Source organism: Eutrigla gurnardus (genome assembly GCF_963514095.1).
Source record: "Eutrigla gurnardus genome assembly, chromosome: 3".
Lineage (NCBI taxonomy): Eukaryota > Metazoa > Chordata > Actinopteri > Perciformes > Triglidae > Eutrigla > Eutrigla gurnardus.
In genome coordinates, this window is record NC_139917.1 from 18,124,136 (window position 1) to 18,151,555 (window position 27,420).

The 27,420-nt window shown below is 42.3% G+C and overlaps 4 protein-coding genes across 9 annotated transcripts; 3 read left to right on the forward strand and 1 right to left on the reverse strand.

Moving 5' to 3' along the window:
* Positions 1-42: 42 nt before the first annotated feature.
* tmc6b (transmembrane channel-like 6b) lies at positions 43-11,230 on the reverse strand. Its single transcript, XM_084005603.1, has 21 exons — positions 11,082-11,230; positions 8,322-8,502; positions 7,420-7,550; positions 6,932-7,099; positions 6,561-6,716; positions 6,347-6,455; positions 6,170-6,254; positions 5,175-5,447; positions 4,561-4,775; positions 4,280-4,424; positions 3,969-4,124; positions 3,406-3,584; positions 3,219-3,309; positions 3,003-3,100; positions 2,805-2,900; positions 2,646-2,721; positions 2,092-2,225; positions 1,238-1,414; positions 993-1,071; positions 764-850; positions 43-670 (listed from the first exon to the last, which is right to left on the reverse strand). Exons 2-21 carry the CDS (start codon positions 8,375-8,377, stop codon positions 656-658), a joined length of 2,526 nt encoding a protein of 841 aa, XP_083861729.1. The 5' UTR covers positions 8,378-8,502; positions 11,082-11,230; the 3' UTR covers positions 43-655.
* A 1,027-nt stretch (positions 11,231-12,257) lies between these two features.
* On the forward strand, positions 12,258-19,047 carry tmc8 (transmembrane channel-like 8). Its single transcript, XM_084006719.1, has 16 exons — positions 12,258-12,544; positions 13,166-13,394; positions 14,871-15,019; positions 15,151-15,285; positions 15,390-15,442; positions 15,592-15,731; positions 15,821-15,968; positions 16,221-16,385; positions 16,468-16,619; positions 16,708-16,780; positions 16,885-16,994; positions 17,177-17,363; positions 17,760-17,917; positions 18,078-18,221; positions 18,344-18,422; positions 18,590-19,047. The coding sequence occupies exons 1-16, from the start codon at positions 12,502-12,504 to the stop codon at positions 18,713-18,715; spliced, it is 2,091 nt and encodes a 696-aa protein (XP_083862845.1). The 5' UTR covers positions 12,258-12,501; the 3' UTR covers positions 18,716-19,047.
* A 71-nt stretch (positions 19,048-19,118) lies between these two features.
* LOC311011653 (Fc receptor-like protein 5) lies at positions 19,119-23,008 on the forward strand. 5 transcript variants are annotated; one of them, XM_084006720.1, is made up of 11 exons: positions 19,119-19,225; positions 19,308-19,334; positions 19,533-19,814; positions 19,901-20,197; positions 20,281-20,553; positions 20,657-20,989; positions 21,350-21,403; positions 21,488-21,598; positions 21,704-21,728; positions 21,819-21,903; positions 22,808-23,008. In XM_084006720.1, the coding sequence occupies exons 1-11, from the start codon at positions 19,186-19,188 to the stop codon at positions 22,826-22,828; spliced, it is 1,548 nt and encodes a 515-aa protein (XP_083862846.1). In that variant the 5' UTR covers positions 19,119-19,185; the 3' UTR covers positions 22,829-23,008. The 5 variants fall into 5 exon arrangements, 1 of the variants encoding a protein (XP_083862846.1); XR_014596914.1 differs by lacking the exon at positions 22,808-23,008 and having other exon boundaries at positions 21,318-21,403; XR_014596916.1 differs by lacking the exon at positions 22,808-23,008 and having other exon boundaries at positions 21,354-21,403.
* Positions 23,009-23,238: 230 nt separating this feature from the next.
* Positions 23,239-27,403, forward strand: LOC311011075 (Fc receptor-like protein 5). 2 transcript variants are annotated; one of them, XM_084005796.1, is made up of 13 exons: positions 23,239-23,363; positions 23,448-23,474; positions 23,565-23,691; positions 23,778-23,953; positions 24,272-24,458; positions 25,109-25,212; positions 25,305-25,577; positions 25,671-25,976; positions 26,061-26,162; positions 26,245-26,272; positions 26,910-26,955; positions 27,087-27,152; positions 27,263-27,403. In XM_084005796.1, exons 1-13 carry the CDS (start codon positions 23,333-23,335, stop codon positions 27,335-27,337), a joined length of 1,548 nt encoding a protein of 515 aa, XP_083861922.1. In that variant the 5' UTR covers positions 23,239-23,332; the 3' UTR covers positions 27,338-27,403. The 2 variants fall into 2 exon arrangements, with proteins under 2 accessions (XP_083861922.1, XP_083861923.1); XM_084005797.1 differs by lacking the exon at positions 26,245-26,272 and having other exon boundaries at positions 26,061-26,190.
* The last annotated feature ends 17 nt before the right edge of the window (positions 27,404-27,420 follow it).

The window sequence follows — 27,420 nt, forward strand, 5'->3', positions numbered from 1 at the left end:
TAGTAGTGCCCACACCTTGTAAGTATTACAAATACATGCCGATATGATAAAACATAATTTAATTACTACAGTATGACAATAGTTATCACCCTAAAGGAGCAACTCAGACAACAGAATGGGAAAACAAGAAGTCATTTCCAGTATTATCATACTGATACCCACAACATCCAAAGTTTACATGCCGTACAAAACCTACTAATAAAAATATTTTAAAAAAAATTAAAAGCTTTAAAACACAATGAATACAACACAGATTTTTTGCACCAGACATAAAAATAAAAAACATTCACAGTTAATATGAAAGTGCTTTTACAAAAGATGACTTACATCGATGTTAAATGATTAACATCAGTTATACTGTCCATCTGTAACATTAACTTTAAGTGTGACTCCAGAAATTACATCTATTAACAGCACTGTATAAAGCAGATAGCTTTGGGTCACCTGATGTTTCCACTTGGTCTCTTTTGCCTCACTACAAAAGGCTCCAGGCAATAAAATCCTAGCCAAAGTTAAAATGCATAACGTATTTGAACTTGTTCATATACACAGTCCATCCCTGTTATAATTCCAGTTACATCCAAGCTGGTGTAAGATTTCTCTAGACCTCAGTGCTCACAGAATTGATGAGGCTTTTCAACTGGAGTTTAGGATCTCAACAGCCGGAGTCCTAGAATTAAAAAAAAACAAACAAACACAGGAGGTAAGAGGAAGTCAAGGGTAGCAACAGCTGTTGTAAAGCATCAGAGCAGCAAAGACCGACCTGACTGCGGAGTCTTCGAGCCGGGGTTCGTTTTTGCTCGTGGATTGATTGAAGACGAGTGATCAGAAACTTCTTATCGTCCCCCTCCTGAGCAGAGAGGTGAAGAGGGAACCACATTGATCAAAAAGCAATGAATATCAGGAAAACAGTCTTTTCACATCAGAACAATTTAAGTGACGTGTATGACGGACAAAGAATTAGAGCTGTATATACGTAGATGACACCTTACGTTTTCTATCTGCTCCTGTAATAAGCTGATGATCTTCCTTTGACCGTCCACCACCTGACTGTGGAAGTAGATGATAATCCTGACGAGAAGAAACAACAGAGTGCATAAAATCAGTACAACAAATAATAATGCAGTATGATAGTATACTGCTGCTTGCTTTATGACACATACAGCTGCAGCAGGGTGTTCCAGAGATAAGGTGTGTGTGTGTGTGTGTGTGTGTGTGTGTGTGTGTGTGTACTCACAGGAAGATGCCTGCTCCCACAAACAGGAAGAAAGGGTTTTCCACCAGGTAGGAGTGAGCCTTGGCCAGCACGGACAGGTTGGGATTATGTTTTTCCATTGCTTCCACCCATCGCTTCCCCGCCTGGAACATTGTTTTGAGCCCGCGAAACGGCCCACATGATGACGAGGGCGTGATGCTGAGGACAGAAGACAGCTGTTGAGACTATCAAACAGGACTCGTTATTCATATGACCGTTCTCTGAGGTGAATTTTACAGTTTCTATGATTGGCAAGTGCTCAGACAGCTCTCAAAAACAGTTTAACCTCTGATCTAAATCAATGTGCAATATATTAATATAATAATAATAATATATTTTACTACATGTAATCATAACAATACCTCTGCTTGACGTATGTCTTTTTAGCCATGTTCAGTGGTATAAGTGTAGTTGTAAAATCAGAGGTATACTTATAAAGAAAACACATATTGACACATATCTGGAACCCTACTTGTGTATTGTTCAAATGTATGAATATTTACATTAGTAAGCTTTTTGGAGATGCAAAAACAAAATTCTGCTGATCCAATTTGTAACTCTGATCAAAATTGTTTTCGCTCTGGTGTTTATGATTTATGATGAAGGTTTTGCAAGTGACCAGCGAGGGTGGAAAGGAGTATTACAACAACAAACACTTGTGAGCCAATGATTTACTTTCACCTGCCAAAACCTTTATCATATCATATATACGGGGAAAACACCTTTTAAACCTGTTCTTAAGTAATAAGCACAGGAGAGAAAACGTACAGTTTGTGTTCAGAAAATGTGTATGTTTGATTAGGACGAGTTTACAGCAGAAAAATGTGTGTGTGTACCTCCACATGGTGTATGTGACACACACAGAGGCACCGAGGAAGGAGGGGAAACAGAGGAGAGTGATGAAGATGGTCGTCATCTGGCTGACTCTGTAAGGCTTCCTGGGAGCCTGACAGTTCATCATCACGCTGCTCTGTGGGGAGACAAGACACACGATGGGGTCAAAGATCACCGCCTCAATAACCACAAATCTGACAGGGTCCACTGAGCTTAAGATTTTGTTGTCAAAGTATTTTTTGTCAAGGTCACAGATTCACTTTCATGCCCCAGATAGAAAGACAAATAAGAAAATAAGATATCATTTAGCAAACATATGTCAAATAAAAAGATCCTATACTATTTGACGATGTCAAAAGGGGAGGAAAAAAATGTTAAATAGGCTGGAAATACTCAATACACAACACTACAGAAGATGACTTCAACCATAAACATAACAAAAACAACAGGGGAAATTAAAGGATTTATTATATTCATTTTAACCTTTTAACCCATTAAAACCTTTTTTTTATAATTTCAGTTTCATCTTTCAACTTAAATGGTTGCATTTAAGTACCTTTTTAATGTAGAACAGCAGCAAGAGTTTGAGAATCTGCACTGCAGGCAGGAGAGGAGTGAAGAGAACGCCCAACCTGGAAACACAAAGTTCCTTGCCATTACTCTGGAACTATTTGACATCGCTGAACACATCTTAATAGCAAGTTAGGGTTAGTACCAGGCCAACGTCTGTCCATAGATGAGTTCGAGGACATTCCTGGCAATATCAAACACTGGTTTCCTCCTCCTCTTCAACACTTTCTCAGAGAACAACCTGTAGACGACAGGAGGAAGTGAGTTTATAGGCTAACATGCTCTAAGTGAGAATTAATTTTAAAAATTAATGCAAGCTCTTTTACAAAAAAGCAAATGTGACCTCCAAAGAAACTCTCCGAACAAGGTGTCCAGTAGAGTGAAGATGAAGTCCATGAGTAGGAAACGATAAAGCTCCTGCCCAACAAAACTCTCCCAGCACTGGAGATAATATTTTTGAAACAGAGCAGAGTTAGCCATAAAAGAAATCCCACACGAAGCAACTCATATGATCAAGAATACAACGCAGCTGAAAATGATGTCCCATTATTTGTGTTACCTTCAGTCCAATACTTTTAGGGTCGGCAGCCACCCGACCCAGCCAGTGGTAGCACAGGACTCCGAGCACGCTTACTTTCAACATCAAGTTTCTAGAAACGCAGCGCACAACATGTTACCAACCAAAACAACCAGGTTTCAGCAATTTCTTAAACTCGGTGAACAACATGTAGTTCCTCCGGTCATACCTGCTGATGGAGACATATGTGCGTACAGAAGGTGACTCATAGTCCTCCATCCAGGCTGCGAGGTTGAACAGGCCGGGCAGCAGCAGGTTGATGAGGGAGACCACCACTGGAAGAGCCAGCAGGCTGGCCTCATTCAACAAGGGTTGATTGTTGACACGTTTGGAACTTTGCTGGAGGTTCTGTTGGGGAGAAAATAATGAGAGTTCTGTTATCCAGCTGTCAGAAACTACTCTCTACAAACTATTATTTTTCACAGATTTCTGTTATTCTAGTGCTTTCAAAATGTAGCAGCATTGCAGCGAGTCGGCATGCGTCTTTTTGTGATACCACTAGTAGTCACCAGCAACCCTTTTGGGGCTTTAAAACCAATACACTAGAAACAGCAAGGCTTGTTTAGATGGCACTTTCAGTAGTAAACTTTGATTTGCTTGGATGACCATAAAAAGGCCAAAGGCTGAATAACAAAGACAGACCAATACAGTTGAAAAGTCTAACTATTCACCAATAAAAATGTCTATCCTAAGTGAATGTTGACTTCGGACCCTGGAACCACCCCGCCTCACCCGGTGCATGTGTTCAGAGAAGTAGTAAATAGCAAGCACAGAGGCAACGGTGCTTGCTATGCAGATAGCCCATCCCAGGCCATGAACCATCAGTCTCCACAGCTTCTGGCATACAGTTTTCTCAACAGACTTATGATTCACCTCTGCTAGCAGCTCCTGGAGAGAGAGGAGGAAGGACGAAGATTGTGAGGGAAACGGCGATAAAGAAGGAAAAGCTTGTCACATTCCTATCTACCAATTATCTGACAAGAGAAGGAGACAGCGAGATGGATAATGTGTTTTTGTCAATCCAAGTGTGTGTTCCCACGTACCTTAAGCTGGGTGGAGATGTTTTCAGTCATGAGTTTGACCGACGTTTTTTTCATGACCTTGAAGTCCCAGGAGCAGAGGACCTTCATGGCCAAGATACTGTGAGATTTGTCGATTCGGAAGCTCTGACCAAAAGACTTTGACATGCTGTTTGGGAATTTGCACAGTCGAATGCTTTGTGAGATATAGGACATTCAAAACCAGTTTGGTTTTTATAGTTTGTGTATAGACGTGCAGTCTCATCTCTGATAAAAACAACAACAAAAAAAACACTGTACTGTACCTGTACACAAGAATGATACATGTGATGAAGAAAGACACTCCAATGGTGAAAAAGTATGCTAGTGGCATGTTGTATGAGAGGTGCTTCGTTGCACAGTCCAGACTGGTTCCATTAGACAAAGAGACATTCTGCTCTCCGCCAGCATCCCTGCAGCTCTTACTGAGAGTGTAGTTAAAGTAGTATCCATAGTACATCACTGTGTCTGAGAAATAGCCCTGAGACAAAAAGAGATGGAGAAAGAGTTTTTTTTTTTCTCTTCACAATTTCACAAACATTCTTACAAATACGTGTTCTCCCTCCATCTTTGAAAATTTCCAGATGAATCTATGAATATGCATGTTTTTTGTTTCAAAAGTTTAACTGCTGGACACAATCTCCTTCTTCACTCCTTCTTCACTCAGTGTATGTGCAGTGGAGGTTTCAAGTTGCATACTCAACCATAATGGATTTCCTAACACCTAGTTGTGATGTTGTTGTTGCGACTCAAACTCATCATACAGGCACGTTTCTGAACACACATCAAGGATGTGGCAAGTGTTTCCTAAAGCTAAGGCCTCATAGTGTGCAAGTGTTATTGGTGTCGCAATAATATTTCATCACAGCGCACAGCTCACCGCTCCGGTGAGGAGCTCCAATCCAGAGAAGGAGCGTCCGCCAGCGTGCAGCACAGGAGAGTGCACCGCCTGAGGCAGCACCGCCTGAGGCAGCACCAGGAAGGCACCAGTCACCAGGAACAGGAAGAGGTTAAAGAAGAGTAGGGTCTTAAGGAAGAGGAAGTACGAGAGGACACCAGTGCCAAAACGTCCGCTCACTCTCTTGAGTGCCACTTGCCACAGCTGGAGGGAGTGCAGGAAGGACAACCAGCTGTACCAACCCTGCCTTACACCCTGGGAGGAGAACGTGTGGGAGAAAAGGGGGAGAAAAATCAATGTAATCCCTAAATCAACTGTCACCTATTTTCATATTGCATTGTATTGTTATTTAAGAAAAAGGAAATGGTAACACAAACAAACTTATCCATGTCCAACAGTACAATCCCAGGGTAAATACAAATGTTTGTCGTTACCATTAAAAAAAAAATCTGTGAGGCACACCCTCAGGTCCATAAATGCTTGGGTCAAAGAGCGATTACAGGGCCTTGATAACAACGACTATGTGAAATACTGATACCCAGTTAAAGCCTTGTCTTATGCTTTGTTTTCATGTGTGTTCCTGTGTGCGCCATTTAACATTTAAATGCAGTCATTATGTCTGGACAGATGATGTGACGATCACATATAAGGAATCAAAACTGCCACAATGTTCCCACTGTGAAAACAAATGTAGCAGGAGGACCTGGCTACTGGATCACTGTAAAAAAACAACGAGCACCTTTGCTTCTACACTTCTCTACATTTTAAATTAGATTTAATTTGCTTCAGTGTTAATTAGCAAGTACTGACAAAACAGCTACAATTCAATGACTACTGGGCAAACTGCATTCAATGATGATGCCTAAATGGATCTTAAGATTGATTTACAAACTGGTAACCTGAAATACAAACTGGTACAGTATAGAGACAACCTGTCAGAGGTAAGAAGGATGTTTCTGGTGGAATGAGTGACTTACAATGATGATGTAATATTTGAGTTGACTGCAACAGGGGATTTGACTGGTAGAATGTGTGCGTTTCTCCTTTTGTAAAGCTAACCTCCTGAAGACAGAGAGATATACAGAGAAATTCAGACTGATATATAAAAACATCAGTGAATAAATATGAGTAATGATAACAAGGACCACATCTACCTGAGTTCACTCTTCTCAGCCACATTGAGAGGCATAGCTCGGAGCATCCTGACTCTGTCGCTCACTGACAGGTTCTGCAGGTTGTTCACCAAACGTTCCCTCTTACTCACTGTAACACACACAGAGGTGGCACTGTTTGAACTATAAACTTGTCAAACACAGATGCGTTTATATTCTAGTGTCTTAGGAGAGCCATTCTCCTCACCCTCCTCACCCTCTGTGTCCGTACTGTCCATCTCCATGCCGTAGCCTCGTATACTCGGCCTGGCAGAGCGAGAGAAGTCTCGGATAGCGGGTCTGCTCTGCCTGCGTCTCCGAAGCTGCATGGTCCTGTTGTAGTACTGAGAGATGATGGCTCCCCTGTTGCGACCTGACAGAAAAGAGGATCAGACCATCAGCAACAGTTACTGCTCCAAAGCGGCCTGTCAACACTGAATTCTGGTAATGGAAAATGGACTTGAATTTATATAGTCTATAACTTTAAGACCCTATGCATTTCCATGGAGCTATGATAAACAGCCTTGTTCTTGGCATCCACAAATTCTTAATCGGGCTGTATTTTCAATGGCCTTCTGCAGGACTCACCAATTGTGCGACTGGGCATGGAGGACAGGATCTTCATGGTGGCGGAGGACCAACGTTCGCCAATGAGGGGGTCCGCCTCCCCTTCATTATCATTCCATTCCATGTCGCTTTGCCCCTGCCTCCTGCCTCCATACTCTTGTCTTGGGCTGGATAGGTGGGCTACATTGTCTAAAGAATTAAAAGAATAAAAAAATATTGTTTCAGCTGAGAATGGGAGACAAAATAAATATGGTGACATTTTTAACCTCAATATCTATAATTAGATAAGATATTTTGGACACAAGAAGTTTTTGATCAGTGATGTTAGTAATGTGAAATGGTGACAAAACAGATTACACAGACACATCCTCCGATAGAATGGTATATATATACAGTATTTATGTCATATTGATGACATCTTCAATCATTAAATCGTAACACTAATTATATTATGTTTCCCAAGGCTTAGCGCAGTCATAGTGTAAAGTAAATGTCATATCAAAGCATACCTCGATCCTCCTCGTCCAGTTGTCTCTGCAGCTGCTGCAGCTCGAAGGCGTCAGACAGTCCTCCATTCTCACTCTGCTCAGCTATGAGCTGGCTGAATGAGTCGTGAACACCTTCCTCGTCGACTGGGCTCCTGGCAGAAGGACAAGTGGTCATAAGTACATATACAAAGACAGAAACGAGGAAAATACAACATCAGGAAGGCAGGTTGGATTCAGAGACACTTTGATAAACATCCGGGGTGCTTTGGAACTGTTGGCCATTTACAACACCACAGATAAACACACAATGACCTTCTGACCCAGTCACCAGTCGTCTCATTGGGGGAACCGCAACCAAGTAGGCCAGGAAGTGTCTGTGAAGTCATTTTCTTTCATTTGTGGGCAGTATAGACCATTTGACCTTCTGTGGGACCCTCTTTATGTGCTACCTAGATGTACTGTCAAAGCCAACTGGACTGATTGTGATTGTCTTTGAGCAAGAGGGAAAATAAACAAAAGAAAATACCACATGTCTTTTTTCAATTGACAGGCAGGTAATGTTTTCAAATGGAAACATCATCTGTGAGACTGCATTCATACAAACACACATATTCAAACACAGTTTAACCACATACATATGAGTATTTTTCTCGAGACAATGAAGTGGTGGTTAGTAGGAGTTCACATGGTTTAAAAAACAGAATTGAAAGCCCTGGGAAACAGTGTGTGATCTGCCTTTGTGTTTAGTGTCTAACAAGACATCAAAGAGCACAGCTTATCCTATCATCTCAGTTCCTTATTTCCCTCCCAGTCGTCATGTTAAATAGCGCTGCGTACGCTACTGCTTGAAACAGCGAACCCAACACAGAAACTGAGAAAGAAAACAAGAGGATTGTGATATAGAGGAATACTTAACCACTTACTCCAGTCCAGCTTCCATGAGAGGGTGGCTCAGGTCAAAGTTAACACTTCGAGCCATTCTTCTTCTTCTCCTCTGGCAGTCTTGTTCAGCTGCCGGCGTCTTCGACGACCAATCGCAGAGGGATCACACCCTCTCCTGCTCAGACCTGCATTCCACTCCCACCATGACGTTTATTCGTCTACCTGAGAGAGGAGGGGAAAAGGAGGGGGAGGCGGGGCGATGGGAGGTGAGTGAATAACAGGTAAGAGGAAATGCCAGCAGACTTCCTTGGAATTCGGCTCTTGCCATGTTACTGCTTGTCCTGCACACATTTTTTTTATGCATAGTAACCTCCATTGTATGAATGACAAGTACGTCACGCCTCAGGTCTCGTGTACACTTTGCATTAATAGGCGATCTGTATCTGGATAAGGAATAATAAGGAATAATAATAGTTTGTATTCTCAACATGCATCACCCTTTACAATCAGTGTGAGGTGACTCATGGAGTTGAGGGATTAGGTCATTTTGTCCAGACTCATGTGAGCTCCATTGTGGCACTGGCTTGTGATTAGGACTGTGGGCAGAGTCAGATGGTGACAGCGCAGTGTCACCAGTGACATGAATATTCATGGTTGGAGACAAGAGTGATGCATTGTCAGTGTTAGCAGTCAGAGTACATCACATGAGAGGGTTGGAGGAAGCTTGCTGGTTCCTCTGTGTTTGCGTGGCTATAAAAGGGGTGGGGTCAGGTTGTCAGTCTATCACAGGGCTGACACAGAGACAAACGAATACAGTTCAAAGTTCAAAATGAAAACTAAGTTAGGTCACATTGAATAACAAATCCACTTCCTGTTTACATGCACCCACGGCAGAAACAGTAGTTTAAAATAGTGATGTGCCTGTTAGGATTTTGTATGTTCCCATGAAAAGATCTGAGGGTTTGCTGAAGCCTAATACAATGTAGTGTAAAAAGAGTACTACCCCTGCATATATAGCTATGGAGGGAGCTGCTACTTAATTTCACAGACATCCAGTAATTAAAATCATCTAGGCTGAAATCACCATCTGACAAACCCTCAAAACTGCAGAGACGTAAGAGGCATACAAGAGTTTGTCTCATCCTGGGTAAGTCAAAACAACGGTTAAAAATCCTGCTAAACTCAACTAATGCTTTACCACTAGCGAGCTTGGGAAGTTCAGCTCCCAGTTAGAGGCTCCTCAGTACATATTGCACTCATAGTCACTGCAAAGAGGTCGAGATTAAAGAATCCACCACATCACAAGTAGTTGGTCGTGCGAGGTTGGCGAGTGCCCTAGCTGAATGAAAACATACAGTGTGTGCATATCTCTATCATGACACAATCATGAGTATGAGAGCGGACTTTTTCTCAGGGTTCTCACACATACTGTTTTCATTAGCTGAAGTTTCGGTGGTCATGTTACACCATGTCCATTTTCTATGACATACATTTGTTGTAGCCGATCTCTTTTTGTGTGATTTAAACTCTGTCTCACCTCTGCAGGGCACAAAAACAAAAACAATGGCATTATGCACCAGTGTTTCTAGGGCGGCTGGTCATTCTCTACCATGTTTAGCCATGACACTTTGTGCCTTATTTTAATGTATGCATGTGTGATTACTGATATTGACAAGTACTCTGAGACTATACAGCCAGGGCAGGATATTGTGGGTTTGGAGAAACACTAAAAACTCTCTGAGCTGTACAGTTGCCAAAAAAACAAGCTGGGAAAACAAAGTTGGGCGGGACTGGTTCAATACAAGTTTAGGTTAGGTTACAAGTAAATTAGAGAACATTATTCCTCCAAAAAAAGAGAATAAGAACGAGTAAATGCACAGACGTGCACTAGAAAGCTATGTAATCCAGAAACAAGAAAGGGATCCATGTCCACAAATGACAACATTGCCGAACATTACATACATTACTATCCAGTGGAGAAAAACAGAGTGCAGTTATAAGCAGATATGAGGGTGAGGCATAGGGGTGAAGTGAAGGAATCTGTCTACTCTGACAGCTTTCAACACCTGCATGGAAATCAGTTCCCAGAGTGCAGAGAAGAAGAAGTAAAACAATAAATGGTGCAGGGAACCACAAAGCTACAGTAAACATGGCAGTCGTTTCAATGCCCTCATGTTATTTATTAGGCACCACAGTAAGCCTCGGGAAAGGGAGGTTACAGAGAGAGTATGGAGACGATTAAATAAGCAGACAGAGGAGGCAAAGCATAGTAACAGGCTACCAACGGGGGGGATAAAGGCTGACAAAAGAGAAAATGTGCATGCAATTAACTCGACTCTGCTGTCTCTAACAGAGTTAGGCATGCATGTGTATACACGACGACACTGTCATTGCACTCTGAGGCCCATAACCCTGCACGTCTCTCTGCCTTCATTCATAAAAAAAAGTACCCCAAATTATAGGTTCAACGCTGGCTACATGACAGATACTGGAAAGTCCTAAAACATGGACGTGCCCAAAAATATCCATCTGTTAATATTGCTTACTTTTCTAACATGAAAAAGCACAACAAACCATCCTGCTGTTGCACAATAGACAAGAAAACTCATCCACCCCCAGACTGTAAATTAAGTCCTTCTCCGTGACATCTTAGATCAACATACGGGAAAGTAGTGTTTGCGCACTGAATTGTCTTGTGTTGTTGGCGAATAAGTTAGCTTGAATGTTAACTCGTTAGTGACGACCAAGCGAGCTCGTCAACCTGTCAATTAGTTGTATTAAAAGTTAACAAATAGTTTTACCTTCGAGGTGACAGCAACTCTGCCGTTTCAGGAATTTAAGGGAAAGCGAACTGAAGCGAGGCGACAGCCCAGAAAACGTGGACAAAGACGGACGAGAGTCGTTCAATCAGCCGATCTGGAACTCGCCAAACCCGTTGAGTCCGCGAGCTCAGTCAAAATAGTCCCCACGCTCAACCGGACAGCGGGGAAGAAACCATTTTCTCGCAGGGGTGGCGGGCTTCTAGTTTGTCAACACAAACTGTAAAACGTGTGAGCTAAAACTTCAACCGTGCGATAAACATATCTAATTTAACGTGTTGAAATTGTCTCGCTCTCTCAGATCGAACAACTGAACACATTCAAGTTCAACTCATAACGATATGACGTAAATCTGACAAGTAGTAACCCCCACAGTCTTGCTACTTTTGACTCAGTCCTATTCAGGCTTGACGTCGCGTTAAATCCCTCTACCGGTTCAAACAAAGCAAAAAAAAAAACTCAAAGTCCAACCATAACTTAGTAATACGGTCAGTGATTTAATTTGAGCATGTCGGTAGTTACATGGCCCACACACGACGAGTAAATAATACAAAAATAAACAAATATTGAACTGGAACTAGAGAAGTCATTGCATAACACGATGAATCTGGCTGGTAAACAGTATGATACCTACTTGTAGGGTTACAAAATAACTTAACATGGGCATACCTGACTACACCTAGGCTGTAGCAAATGCATAACTTCCCTGTCAAAATTAAATGCATTCAACTAAAATGAACAACAGTAACACTCTGACTTGACAAAATTGGAAAAACCCGAAGTGTAAATGATTAAGTCAGTTTCAGGGTCCACTGGTATAGTGTTTGGTAGCTCACTGCCACACTGTGATGGCTGACTGGGTCACTGGAACAGAGCCTTACATTATGTAATTTGTAACTACAGTGCAATTCCTGTGAAAAAGGCCTATACCCATCCATAACTCATCTATTACATTTTTTGAACACAAGTAGTTGGCTGCTTGAACAGTAGAAACTATGAGCCCTTTATCATTTCTCACTGGTATTCAGTCCAGTGTATATGCGTGGGTATTTCTTGCAGTTGGGAAATAATTTGTGTGACTTTCAGCCACGAATGCAACGCCTGCTTTTGCATCCTGTCATGTGATTTCCTGCGAGCTGTCAAATTTACTTGCAGTCTGTCCGTGCAGCTTTGACATCTGCGCTACCTGCCAGAAACTAAGCCATACCAACAGGACTTGAGGAACAACATCAACTCCGGATCAGCTGCCCATGATGATGGTGAGGGTGCAAAGCAGGATGTTTCGATACAGATTGCAGAAGTAACCTTTTTTGGTTTGAAGCGCAGCTTTGGTGGAGATGTTTGTCGACTATTTTTTTTACATAAAGCAAGAAGACATTTGTTAGTAAAGAGGAAGCGCACCATGGAGGAGCACAACCCTGTCAACTTCATGAGACTCCTGTCAGGTATCAGAAAAAATATACAAAAATGTATTTGCTGTGTTTGTGTGTTCATTTTGTCCAACAGTGTCTGCACTATTATTTATTATATTATTTTAATGCTTTAAAGCAACAGAGCTTATAGCAATGACAGCATGCAGTCAACACGTTAGCACCATACGTCATATAAATAACCACAGATTAAATATTAGTAATTTAATTTGTATCAGACATCTTTCCAACACATTGAGGTGTTACACACTTGCATGATCTGTGCGTTTAAATACAGTGCTTAGTATCAGCATACAAGAGGCTGACATTGCATATGGAGGCAAAAGAAAAACACAAAATGAATGCAAGCAAACAGATATATATGCAGCAATTCATTTAGTAATTTAATAATTATTTAAACCATTTTTTCAAGCATAAAAGAAAACATTTGCTGTTTTTCAAATGTGATGATTTCTCTGTTGTTTATCATTGTAAACTGGATATCTTTGGACATCTTTCACTCCTTTCTCGCTTTTCAAAGACAGAGCAATTGATTGATAAATCAAGAAAATAACCTGCAGATTGATGATAGAAATAAGCATCACCTTACAATCTGTAACACAATTGATCTAACAAATCAATGTGTTCTCACCACAGATGAGAGCACTCATTCCAGCGTTTCTTCGGACCCCTTTGAGTACTATCAGACAGAGATATTTGATCAGCTGCCCAGCATCCAGGCCAGCCGCCAAAGGCAGGACAGACAGGAATCCTGTGAGGCCTACCAGGATGGCCCGGAGGCGGGTGAGAGGATCAGCCATGGCCACCTGTCCAGACAGCCGCCCAGGAACCTGGCCTTGCATATTCAGGGGAAGAGAGACGCCAGGTGGGAGAGCCTATCATTTTGTACCCATATTTCCTGGCCAGATGGCAACAGCTGGAATGATGAGTGAAGGGGTGGGTGGGATCCCGACTGACCTCGGTTGCCTTTCTGGTGGCTGTCAATGTGATGAGAGTAGGAAGGGCTGTTATCATCCTGCAGGCAGGCACCAATGGCCATGTCATCATTATATTTTGAGTGTGAGGTATTTGCTGTAGTATTTTACCAACATTTATTTTTAGAATGGGAGTGGAGCGGCACCCTTGTGTAACGCTGCTGGTATTCAGATATACAAGGTTGTTGGAGAAGATGTTATTATACAGCATTATTATTGAGGCTTCTTTCTCAGGAACTCTCTGATCATCAGGACAAGGTTGCCACTGACATTCAGCACACACAGGTGTCTCGGAAGAAGACGATGCTAAAACGTCTTTAAAGCAGAGGAAAAATCCATAATAGGTTCATGGACATATGTTGATATATTTATTGATATATGCTGTTTTAGGCATTAGAACTATGGTGGCCCTTTTTCAGGCCTTGGGGACAAAACTGGTTTTGAGAATCAACTGGAATAGTTTGGGTGAAGATAGTTCGATGGCACATTCTTTCAGGGTCTTTTATTTGAGCCTATCTGGCCCACGGACTGTGAGAGAATTAACTTGTTGGAGGATCAAAATGACTTCCTTTTTCTATAATGATGGGGCAGGTTCTATTCCTGCACAGTGTCACAGTCATCATTGAATCATGACATCAAATCTTGACTTGAACCGCAGGTTTAGACTATTAAGGCTAACAGGCTTTTCTCATTGAGTTGCAGCTATGTGTTTTCTTCCCTGTTATCCCATCCAAACATCTCTTTGCCATTCCTCAGCTCCTCTTCAACCTTGTCTTTAAAGTCCATTTTTGCTTCTTTTTAAATATATGTTTGTTTGTTTTTTTGTGCCACTTTTCAGCTATTTTCTGCAGATTTAAATTGTGTTTTAGTCCTTTATAAATCTATGATTTGTATTTGGGGAAATTCTGATGTTTTTGTTTAAATGGGAGTGTCGACACAAAGAATGGTCTACATTCTACACAGCAGAGGCTGAAATATCATTGCTTGTAATTCCTAATGCGGTCAAGCTCCAACAAATCTGGATCCTTCAATTCCCACAATGCAAATCAACAGCATCTGTCATTGCTCCCGCCCTGCCCAGGAAACACCCAAAGCTTCAACTACTCCAGTTTGTGACCCTTTCTGTTAAAAATGGTTGATGCTGGTGATGACATCACTATATCACCACGGTCATTTTTCTCAGATTTTACATGAGAAATGTTAAAATATTAGTCTAGGAAGTGTTTGTTTGCCTCCCTTTAAAAAGCATAATATTCAGCTTTAAAGTGAGGAGGTCAAACGTTTGCTTAAATGTTATGTTAATGATATTTGAATGCTTAGGCTCTAATATGTAACAATTGAAATATCATATTTACGCCGCTAATTAGAGACAGGAGGAAGATGCAAATCAGCAATATTGGTTTTTGGGAGTCCTGGAGGCGAAGCCAGCGTTTCAACGGGAAGAGGGTATGGGCGCAGATGGGAGGAGCTCTATCAGGTCTGTCGCCATGGCAGCACACTCTCCACGCCATCGAAGGTGAGGAAGGCCTGCAGTGCATTATAAGGACTTGTTTTGCCCCCCGTTGTTTTTCCAGTCCATTGTATTACCATGACTAGATGATCTCACCCCAACACAACAATTAAAATCCTCTCCCTGATCTGTTTCAGGCCGGTTGGGAGTTGGCGTGAAGGCTTACTTTGTGTTCCTCAGATATCTGGTTTATTTGAACCTACTTTACTTTGCTCTTATCTGGGGATTCATTCTGGGGCCTACAACATTTTATGGCAGGAGGAACACCAGTGGTGAGTCAGCTTTAATTATAGATTATAGTAAATTAACCAGCTCAATGAACACTCCTGCAAAAAAAAAAAAAAAACATTTTGTGTTGTTGTTTGTGATTTAACAGAACCTCTGAAGTTTGGAGGCAATGACTCTGTTTTGGATTTCTTCCTGGGAACGGTAAGGATCCGTTTGCTTGTGTGTGTGTGTGTGTGTGTGTGTGTGTGTGTGTGTGTGTGTGTGTGTGTGTGTGTGTGTGTGTGTGTGTGTGTGTGTGTGTGTGTGTGTGAACTGTATGTTTCACATAATGTCATTTTTCCTTTCTGCAGGGCTACCTGGATCGTTCTCCGGTCTTCTTCGGTTATTACACTCGTGGTTCCCTGAATTTGCAGTGCTTGAATACACCTCTGTTGTACCTCGCTGGAATTCTCACCATCCTCATCCTCAGTCTCATCCTGGTGGTCCGTAGGTCAGTTAGGATAGAACTGCAAAAGAACAAAGAGTGTCCTCACATCTTGGAGAAAACGTCTGTATTAAATCTGTAAACTTCTCTGACAGGACGACGGTTGGCTACAAGCACACCTGGATGCTCGGGAAGCGTTACAGTATGAATGTGAGCTACAAGATCTTCTCGGGTTGGGACTTCACCATCCAGGACCCTGCTGGTGCCGCTCTGAAACACAGCTTCATCAGAAACGATCTCAAGGTGAGTGTCGATAGTGAATCTATCAAACCGTGATGTTCGGCCTAACGGGTCAGTCCACCGTATGATGTTCAATCGGTTTGAGATGCCCTGCCTAAACCAAAGCCATAGCATGTACAGTATTTCAAATCATCTTCATCATAATCAAACTATTCAATGACAAGCCAAGGAGCCGCCGTCATGGTCCTCTACTCACCTATCAAGTTTATTCCTTTAATTTGTCACCTGTCTGACTAATTTGTCGTTGGTCCTCAGCTGTATTTGGAGGAGCAGAGTTTCTCCCTGCGCCAGGCTCAGCGGACACTTGGACAGAGGGCGCGTCTTTACCTGCTCAGGTTTGTCCTGAACCTGCTGGTTCTAGCCCTGCTGGGTGGAGCCTTCTCCCTCATCTACTTCGCCACCGAAACATCCCAGGACACCGTAAGGCTTTCATGTGTTCGAGTGCGTCCTGGATTTGGTGAATAGATTATCGTATCTGACACCTCCTGACCGTGTTTCTTAGACTGGGCACTACTGGCTGGTCGGCCTCCTCATCGAGTACCTCCCTCCCATCACCATCACCTTTGTCAACCTGTGCCTCCCTCTCATTTTCCGCAAGATCTCATCTTTTGAAGACTACTCCTTCACCACGCAGGTCAATGCCACTCTTGTGAGGTAAGGTGCAAAGGGAGATCAACCCGGGATAATGCTGTACACACACAAACACACACACTTGCACTGGTTCACCTTGTCTGTTCTTCAGGAGCATCTTCTTGAAGCTGGCCTCACTAGGGATCTACTTATTTTTCATCTTCACGACGATAGATCATCAGCAAGTGAGTTGAGAGTGAGCTTTATTGTGTTTCATGGTCCTGCAGACCGATGGGATGTCTGGCGTTTGTTTTTAACCCCACTTTACATGTGTGTGTTTCTGTCTCAGTTTCCTTATCACTGCAGGGAGAACATGTTTGGCAGAGAAATGTACAAGCTGTGCATCTTCAACTTCCTCACCCTGTTCTGCACAGACTTACTCTTGAACTACCCCAGGAAGTGGGTTTGCAGTCTCTTTCTCTTTTAGTCATCGTTATGGTTTGAATGAAAAGATCAATGCGTTTGATTGCGCTGTTCAGTAGATTCCCCCCGACAGGTCAGCTGAAGACTGAAGCTCAGTTACACCACGTAGTCGAGATTCATGAACTTTCTGTGTGAGCTATCTTTCCTCTGTCTGACAGGCTGGTGCAAGAGAAGTACCCCTCATCCTTGCTGGCCCGGTTGTCGGGGAAACAGCACTTCCTGATCCCATTCAATGTGTTAGATCTGGTGTACAGTCAGACAGTGTCCTGGGTGGGAGTCTACTACTGCCCTCTACTGCCTGTGATAGGGACTGTCACGCTGATAGCCACCTTCTACATCAAAAAGGTGGTCTCTCTCTCTGTCTCTCTCTCTCTCTCTCTCTCTCTCTCTCTCTCTCTCTCTCTCTCTCTCTCTCTCTCAAATCAAGTCCAAATGTCACAAAATGCTTAAGAACAATGACCTAAAAACATAAACAATATAGTAACACTACTTCAATAAATAAAATCAATCTGACAAAGGCATTTAGATAATGAAATAAACAAATAAATAAAACTATAAATAAACTAAGACTCTGACATTCAGCTGGATGGTATTATTGTTTAGTAACATGATGATTTTGACAATTTTGTTTTTTTTTGATTATGGGAAATGCTTATTTGTTTTCTTGTCAATCACACAATTAAACAAGTTTCTCAAAAATGTGGAACTATTCCTTGGAGTAATTGCCGCTCATGTCTTCAGTTCACAGTCCTGCGGTGCTGTGTGGCAGAGCAGAGGATGTTTCGAGCCTCCAACTCCTCTGTTTTATTCCACTTCATGTTGCTACTCGGCCTCTTCATGGCTGCAGCCTCGCTGGGCTTCAACTTCTACCAGCAAGAGGCCACGCCGGATGCAAACCGGTGCTCTATTTTAACTCTCATTTTGACCTGCATGCTGTCATGCAGAGAACATACTGTCTACGATTTGCCCTGAAGGAACTAGAAAGGAAATATAACCATTTATATTTTTCTTTTCTCTGCTGCGAATTTCTGCAATTTTTTCCTGCTGTTTCGCATCCAGGCCCTTCTGTGGTCCGTTTGGAAACGAAGAAACTGTGTTTAATGTGACAGGAGTGTGTGTGGACAGTCTCCCACGCCTGGCACAGTCCACTCTCCGCTACTTGGCCTCTGAGGCCTTTGCCCTACCGCTCATACTAGCTGAGATGTAAGTATGATTACGTTGTTTCATCCAGGAGAACTACATGCATTGGTTGTGGATATAAGCTGTTTTAAAATAGACATGCAGTACTTTCATCTGATCTGTTGGTCTCAATTCTGTTGCCTCAGTATAATCTTGACCTCGTATGTGTCACGGCGGCAAGCCAATCAGAAGACCATTGAGAGACTGAAAGACATGCTGGTTCTTGTAAGTCACATGTCATCAAATGCTTACATACTTACACATTAGTCAGAGAAAGAAGATATATAGTTTAATTACTGTGGTTCATTCACTGGTCTATTGGTATGTAATGCTTTTCCCGTGTATCTGTGTGCACGTTGCGTTTATAGATTTGTGTGTGTTCTCCCCCACAGAGCAGCTCAGATAAGCGTTTCCTGGTGAAACAGCATACCACAATGCTCAGACATCAGAGGAACCCCCGCAGAGTCCATTCTGCAGCCATGGACGAGGACGCCCGATCAAGCATACAAAGTGATTAAAGTCCTCAAACTGTCCGGCCTGTTCATCCACAGACTTCCATGTAAATAAAAAAAAATAAAATAAAATAAAACCTTGCTTTGGGCGAGGCTGGGTGTGGAGGCCCGCGGCTGGCTGACAATAAAAATTCCAAAGAACTGATGAACTCTTGCTGTTCCAGTTACATGATAGACAAAGATAAGAAATATAGTTGTGGCCTCTTTCTGAAAGGGTCCTATTTTGACCTTCATATGATGCATTTACTTTGTAACTCAAGCAGTCATTTTTTTATGGAATTGGAAATGTAATGATTATGTCTGAAATGTTTACTTTTTTTCAATAAATTGAGAATGTATGCATGTCTTCCCAATAATGCAACCAAACATGCAGCCTATAGTTATCTACTTGCAACACATGTGAAACACCCCTAGCGTTTACACACACACAGACACACACACGCAGAGACACACACAGACATAAATGCCAATCTGTTATGAAGAAACTACAGACTCTTCATTTGCTGCCAATTTTGGGTGAGTAAATCCAAATTAGTTTTAAATTTACAAAAAATTAACAGTAATATTCTTACAGCAATATGTTGATTTTTATTTTCAGCACTGGCAAGTTTCTTCATCAAGATAAGTACGTTTGTGAAAGTGGCGCTTCGTAAGATCTGAAACTCAGCTGGCTGAGAGATGTTTTGTTGGTTATTTTGTTGTTATTCTTCCATCTCATAACCTGAAAAACATGTCCATGGTTGTATCTTCCCATAATCTCTTTAAAAGTTGTTATGGGTACATTTAGGGGCTCCACCCAAACTTGTTTCGTGTGTTTCGTCAGGAGGATCGATCTCTCTTCAGCCGGTGCTGACTGGTCCTGACATGGCCTACCTCGGCTCCAGGGTGGCTTTCAGGTGCGTTGCACCGGACTCCGCTCCGCCAGTCACCTATGAGCTGATGCGGGACGGTGGTGTCCCGATTGCCAAAGTTGCTAATCGCCAAGGGAACCAACCTGGCACATTTTACCTGAAGGTCGCAGCAACACTGGAGGGGGCTTACCACTGCAAGGCGATGGCTGGAGGAAGCACAGGACTCAGCAACAGCATCAAGCTGACTGTAGTCAGTGAGTGAAAGACAGAGAAAGAAAACTTTAATATCACACTTATTTGAATCATTCTCAAACTTGATCTCTCTTTCCCTAATCTCTAGCTCCGGCATCAAACACCAGGGTGACTTCTGAACCCTTCCCCCCAGTTGCATATAAGGGCTCGCGCCTTGTACTGAGCTGCAACGTCACAAAGGGCTCCCACCTTTCCTATACCTGGTTTTTCAACAGGAAGGAAGTGATATCTTCAACATCTCCCCAGCTTTTCCTCGCTGGGAACAAGCTGGTGATGGGGAATGTGTCTCCAGAGCAAGCAGGGTACTATTCCTGCATGGCTTGGTCCAGGGTGCAGGACACCAGGAGGTTTTCCAGCAGCTCAGAGGTCGAGGTGACGGTCAAACGTACGTGTCAACCAAAATCACCCACCCGACCTATGGTTAAATTTGTTTTCTTACATCTTCTCCCCTTTTTATTCCTCCACCAGTCTACGTTTCGAAACCGAGAATCTCTTTCTCCATCATGAAAGAGGGAGGTAGTTTTCGTGGCAATGTGACGTGCTGGTCAACAAGAGGGAGTCCTCCGGTCAACATTTCTCTTTCACTAGATGACACAGAAGTGGGATCTGTCACAGCTACTGAGTCGCTCTCTGCCTGGTTCCCCGTCGCCATGGTACCCGGGTTGGACATGGGTGTTGCCCGATGTGGGGTGAAGACTGAGGTGCAGGAGTTGATGAGTGAGCCTGTGACTCTGGAAGTGGGTATGAGCTACACCGACATGTTGTGTCTTTCTGTGATCGCCCTGCCTGTCTTTCCGCTCTTCGTTAACCTTTCTGTCGCTCTCCTCCCTGCTTGATCCTCCAGTCCCGGTCGGAGGTGATGTGAGATTGGAGGTTGAGTATCTCTACAGAGCTGACTCCAAACTGGCTGCTGCCATCCTGAGCTGTGAGATCAGTCGAGGAACTTTCCCTTACATTTCATGGCTCTTGAACAACACTGTCATCCCCGCGGAGACACATGTGGACTCCCACATTAAGCCCGTCCAGTGCCACTTTGCACTAAACGACCATAGACGAACCCTCGTTGTGTCCGAGCTCGGCCCGGAGGAGTCTGGGTATTACCGCTGCAGGGCAAGGGACAGCTACAATGACTCCGGACCCTGGGTGGAGAGTGCAGCCATGCTGGTTCGAGTCACAGGTGAAAAGATCAAGACTAAGTATCCAATAGAAATCATCTTGAAGATTTGAACATTTTTGGGAAATGTGCTCATTAACTTGCTTACCAAGATGATGACATACCATTCTCATGTCTGTAGTGTAAATAAGTTACTGCCGTAACAGCTGTCGGTTAGATTAAAAAATCGAATCAGCTGCTGGCTCCAGCTATATATTTACCATATAGAAGGTACAGACAGTGGTATCAATCTTCCTGTGCAACTCTCAGACTTGTTTTTAAATAAAGACTAATTTCACATATTCCTTTTTATAAATATCCTCCTTTGTTGTGAGGTCTCTGCACTCTTTAGTGTACCACATCACACGTTTTACTCTTGATCAGACAGGATCCTTACCACCATGCCACCAGCAACATCCTCCACTGAACCGCCAACAAGTAAAAAGCACATATCGTATATTTAAATGCCTTCTATGTTGCCTCTACAGTATGAAATACTCAAGTTTCCCTTCTTTCCCACAGATGTATTCATGAACACCATCGAGGTCCTTAGCATAGCGTTCTGCTGCTTCCTTCTTCTGGTGTTGGGAGTTGGTGCAGGCTGTGTGTACAAGATGTTTGACCACATGCAAGGTGTGTGTGTGTGTGTGTGTGTCTATGTGTGTGGGAGAAATCAACTGATTGGAAATGTGTAGCTGAATCTATATCAATTGCTCTAATGTCTTATTTCTTTCGCAGCTCGTGCCCACGTTGCTACAACAAAGTAAGCTTTGTCTTTATGGCCCTCAGAAATATTACTGTTCTGGAACTGAAATCGACCTGTTCAACCAATGTTTTTGCCTTTCTGTGCCAGTTCTGATTGGTTTCCTCTGTCTGCATCCACGTCCCAGCCGGGAGGCGAACAGGACGATACTTTTGACTGTGATGTTCAGAATCAGGTAGACAGGCCTGCACCGCATATAAACACAATGATTTGGAGTCAGTGACAAACTGTCCTGTAACGCTTTACTTTAAAGGTCCCTTCTTTTCCTGTCATTTATTAATAGGTATTGATATGTAAGTGTAAGGATTTTAGGAAAGATTATGTTATTTTTTTACATTTTTCCCATTTTCTACAAAGAGCTGCATAGTATGGTACTAATTATAGAGGAAATTTCCTTGGAAGTTCTGCTCCATTTGAATCAAAGTAAATAATCCATTATCCACTGATTATTGGAAACTATTTTTCATATATATTGAACTGTATGCTAGCCTGTAGCTACATTTGATACATTTGACATTTTAGCATCACTGACCAAAAGACCCTAAAGTTTAATCGATGGGAAAATGATTTGTATATTGTTACTTTTTTTTCCTCTGATTACTGTACAAATTGAAATGTGTTTCACTCGGAATATGTGGCCCTATAATTAGTCAATTAGACAATATGACAAATTGCAATTTCTCTACAGAAAAGCATACAATTCAAAATATATCACTTTCAAGGAAATTCTTTTGAAAAAAAATTATTTGAGATGATTGCAGCTCTTTTCTCTATAACAGTACCAACAATATTTCTACCAGAACAGTTCCAAGAAAAAAAAAAAAATATATATATATATATATATAATAAAATTACAGTCCTATGAATAAAACATCACCTCTTGTCCTCTAGAAATCTTTGTAAATTAAATTAACTCTTTAAGAATTGACAAACATGTTTGATAATTAAACTTACTTTCTTTCTTTCTTTCCATTTCTGTATGCAGAAATGAAGTGATTATTTTGTTTTAATAATATGAGAAACAATGTGACCCGTGTACAAACAAGAAGTCATCATGACTGTTCTCTCTCTCTCTTTAGATGGTCGAGATCACAGTATGACAGCATGAGGGGAGAAGCTTTCGTCATAATGTTCACCTCTTCATGCAAACTGATCAAAATCTGCAGCTATATTTTGTTGTGACAATTATGAATTTTCCTGAGTTGCTGAAACGCTTTACAAATGTAACTAAAAGGAGAGCAAAACCACTGTATACTGTCATGTGTTTGAAAATAAAAATTCAAACGTAAAGTGATGTTTTGTTTGTTGTTTTCTAAAACCAATGAAATTGTTCATTACAACCTCTTTACAATGTGACTGATGTTGTTTGGATGTTTATATTTTTCCAAATATAACACAACACCGCTGAGCCAATGACTTCATCTCATGATGTTATGAGGGAGGGTGCTTTGGAGAGGCTATCAGCTATTTGCACATGTTTCTAAGTGCGTGTTTTTTGTCACTGGCAGTGCTTCAACCCCCCATTTTAAACTGTCAAAACTCCTGCATTACACAGCGTAGCGTAATCCTATTTGAAGTGTTGTGTTAAAGAGTTCTCTACAAGAATGTTTGCTTCCCTCTTGTTGGTGATACTGGGTAATGTACTCAACACACACTGCACTGCAGCACATTAGTTCACAGTTTGAACCTCATGTAAACTTGTAGATGTCTTCCTTACAGGGTTGTTCTGCTGTAGCAAGGAGAGCAGTAAGTCAGTTGTTTTGTTGTGTCAGTGCCTGTTTAGTCAGTTGTGTGATTCTCTCTGTTGAGTTTTATTTCATCTATTTATTTTGATAGGTCAGTCAGTTCTGGGTATTCCGGAACTTTCTGGCCCGTCGGAGGCTTTGGTGAAAACTGTTGAAGAATTTCGGTGTAAACTGAAAATCTACCCAGTAAATGAAACTATCCTGCTGCAGTTATTTAAGTGAGTATGCTTTCACATTAAATTCACCCACCGCATTCAAATGGATTAAGTAATGATACACAATCCCTCTAATTATCAACATTTAGGGAGGGTAACCGTAACAAGGTTTTGGGACTATACTCCTCCCCGAATGGAGAGGTTGCAGTTTTCCCCATCTTTATCAAACAATCCCACGACGGCAACCTGGAATGTACGGCCAAGGCACAGAACAACTCCAACATAGAGCCCACTGTCAGCAAAACACACTACCTGAAGGTTGTTGGTGAGTCTCTTTGATACCAGTGATATAATAGCGCTATGCTAAACTAAAGAAAAACCACCATGTTTCCATAACTGATATGAAAAAATGTGGTATCATGATGTCAAGATATCATGACAAAGTAATGACAGTCCATCCAATAGCTGTTGAGCTACTTCAGATTGGAACAAAGTGGTGAATTGCCGGTTACATCGACGGACAGAACAACATGGTTCCATGGTTAGCATGGTTCAAAAAGCCCCCGGTGAAACACGTCACAAGGTTTCTTTAATCCCAAACAGGAGGATATTATCAGTCAATGTAGTGTTGTCCGTCCTACAGAACCAGTGAGAGGTGCAGACATTGTCTTCCGTTCAGACCCAGTGAAGGTATTTGAGGGGAAGACACTGGAGCTTGGCTGTAAACTCACCGCTGGAAATCACATGTCCTTCAAGTGGCTTCTTAATGGGAGGCTTGTCTCTCAGTCTCCTTTCCACCATGTTGCAGGTGACCATCTCTTGATCAACAGGTCAGTGGAGTCACGACGGGAGTTTCTCTGCCTCTGCATTACTCAGTGGTTGCTATGGTGTTGTGAGTAGTGGTGTACACGTTAAACCAGGGCTATATCATAGGGTGGTTACTTAGTGACTGGTAGGGTGTTGCTAGGCAGTATACTAAATGAATGGTATGGCATTCTGTGTGTATGTAGTAGTCACTGAGTAGAAGTAGTAGTAGTAGTATTTGCAGTGCCTTTGTAGGCCTGATGACGGTTTAAACGATATGACTTGATATAGCTAGTACCTTTAAAGCTCACTAATTATCATGTTGTATGTCATTTGTTTATTCCGTAGACCAACACAAAAGAAAGAAAAGAAAAACACATAAAAAATAGTGAACCTGGGGTTCGTTTGAAGAACAGAGTTACTAAGTGCTATAACAAAAGAAATAAATGTAGTCAAACTAAATTTAAACATTTAAATATTTCACAGACAAATACCATTGGTAAATTGCTGGAAAGTGTAGCCTTGTTGTATTTCAAGTTCCCATAGTCTAGGACCCATTGACCCCAACAAACATCTGACCAACTCTGTCTGAGAAACAAGGCCTTTGTCATGGTGGCCAGCCACTGAACACGCTCATTTTTAACTGAACGAGTAAAAGTCATTGTGTCACCCTCAGAACTACTCCTAAAGACAGTGGCTCCTACATGTGTGTCGCCACCAACGGCGTCAACGGAACAGTCTTCACCTCCAACAGCTCTGAAGTTGTAATTACAGTCAAAGGTCAGCTGTTGTGAATAAACTCTCAGGTTCAAATGTTACAGAAATGATTTTCTGGGAACAAAGTAATATTCTCCTACATCTTACTACCTCAGACGTGGTGTCAGCCCCTGACATTGCCTTCACGGTGTTAAAGGAGGATTCCCACCACTATTCTGCCGTGGTTACCTGTCGGTCAACAAACGGGACATCGCCAGTCACCTTCTCGCTATACAACAGCACAGAATTGGTTGCCAATGTGACGGTTGACGAGAGAGACGCCACGTTTAAGCTTCCACTGGTCTTGGGCCAGCACCTGGGAAGGTTCCGGTGCCAGGCGTGCAATGGAGACCGGATCGAATTCAGTCAGTGGATTTCGCTACAAGTTGGTCAGTAAATAGTTTGAAACTTCTGATGTGGTACCTACTTTATTTTAATGTCCATCCATAATGTCTCACTCTGATCCATACCATCTGAAACAGATCCAGTTGGTGGGCCTGTGGCCCTGCATTACGACTATGACGTTGGAGAACAATACGCTGTGACCGCCCTGAGGTTATACTGCAGGGCGGCAAAGGGATCTCTTCCACGGTACCAGTGGTTTCTCAACGAAACCCTCCTACGTGACCGAGGAAGCTTCTACTCTGTGGTCAACCAGCCTCCGGAACAGTCCATTCTGCTGCTGTCTGTCGAGAGGAGCAGCGCTGGAACGTACCACTGCAAAGTGTCAGACAGATTTGACAACGCCACCGCCATAAGCAGCAAGAGGCTGTATTTGGATAGAGAAGGTACGGCTGATCCACTGATTGAAGTAAGACATCCCTGTGACAGATGAGAGCTGGTTTAATCTCTCCACCTTTCTGTTCCTCCAGTGTTGAATCGTCTCCCCGCCTTGGTGGTGGCAGTTGTCTTTGGAGGTTTCATAACGCTGGTGCTACTGGTCTGTTGTTGTTGCTGTGCTGGAGTGATGTTCAGTGAGTTTCAGAGTCCTGGTTATATCTGGTGTACCTCATTGTTGCCGTTAATTCATCTTTTTATTTAAACTCTTTGTTTCAGGGAGAAGGCAGGGTGGGGAGGCATCGTTGTGAGTTATTTCTCTGTTTGATTCTGACACCTTGAATAATTATGCAAACATTTCACATGAAACTGTTACTTCCTCTTGTGAAGAGGATGTTTTTCTTTATTTTACTGAAGCAGAGCAAACCAGTTGGTAGTTCATCCACCACGTGCAATTAAAGGAAACATGGCAGATGCTACGTGAAAAAGTGCTTCCACCAGTGTAACGCTAACTTTGGCCCAAGAAATACAGTATATCATCCCTTTAGCACATCATTAACTAGCACCGCTATGGTACATTAGCTAGATTGCAACAGTGCCTGGCTTTACAGGAACAGTGTTGTTCCTTCATTTCATTGTCTTCTGTCACGATCGCCAGGTGATGGTGCTTCACTTTTATACTGTCTTTTTTACACTGCCTTACTGTCTAACATCTATCTTTATCCTTCAAACTCATATTGTAGACCCTTCCGTCTGCTACTTTCTGAAATAGCTTTGTTAATTTTTCCAAAAATGAGACATTTATTCAGTCAAAATAAATATACACTCCTCCTCAGCTGTTGGCCTGCACCATGTGTACATTCACTTTATTTGTCATTTCTTTAGAATATTTACAACTGCACCTTTCATAAACTTTATGTTAACTTTCTTTTTCTTCTCTCAAGGCTGAGCTTCGCGATGGAGGGAATAGCTGCATATGAGGGAGAGCTGGTTAGTCCATGTTTCTGTATCTGCTCGCCTCTCTTCCCCCAGTCGATCACTCACACACCAGCCACTTTCATGATCACACACCGCAGAGGAACAGGAGACACACTGAACCGTCTCTCTCTCTCTGCTTACAGGATGTGTCAGAGTACTATGAGGATGGTGATGTGGTGAAGGCGGCCAGAGGTGGTGAATTTGATCAGGTGAGATCAAGATTGATTTATTAAGAAATGAATCAACCAATCAGTCACTTATTTAAAAAACAAGAAGAAAAGAAACTAAGGTAAGCAGTCAAACTCTGTTCTCTTCTCAGGCATCTGACGTCTCTGCAGATGAATGGCCCCAAATAGAGGGAGAAAAGAGGACGTTGGAGGATAAACCAGCTTAGAAACCCTGAGGGTTCAACCTGTTAGAAACACAAGCTGTTGTGCTTAAATAAATATATGCCCCAGTTGCTCTCTACTGTCTTTC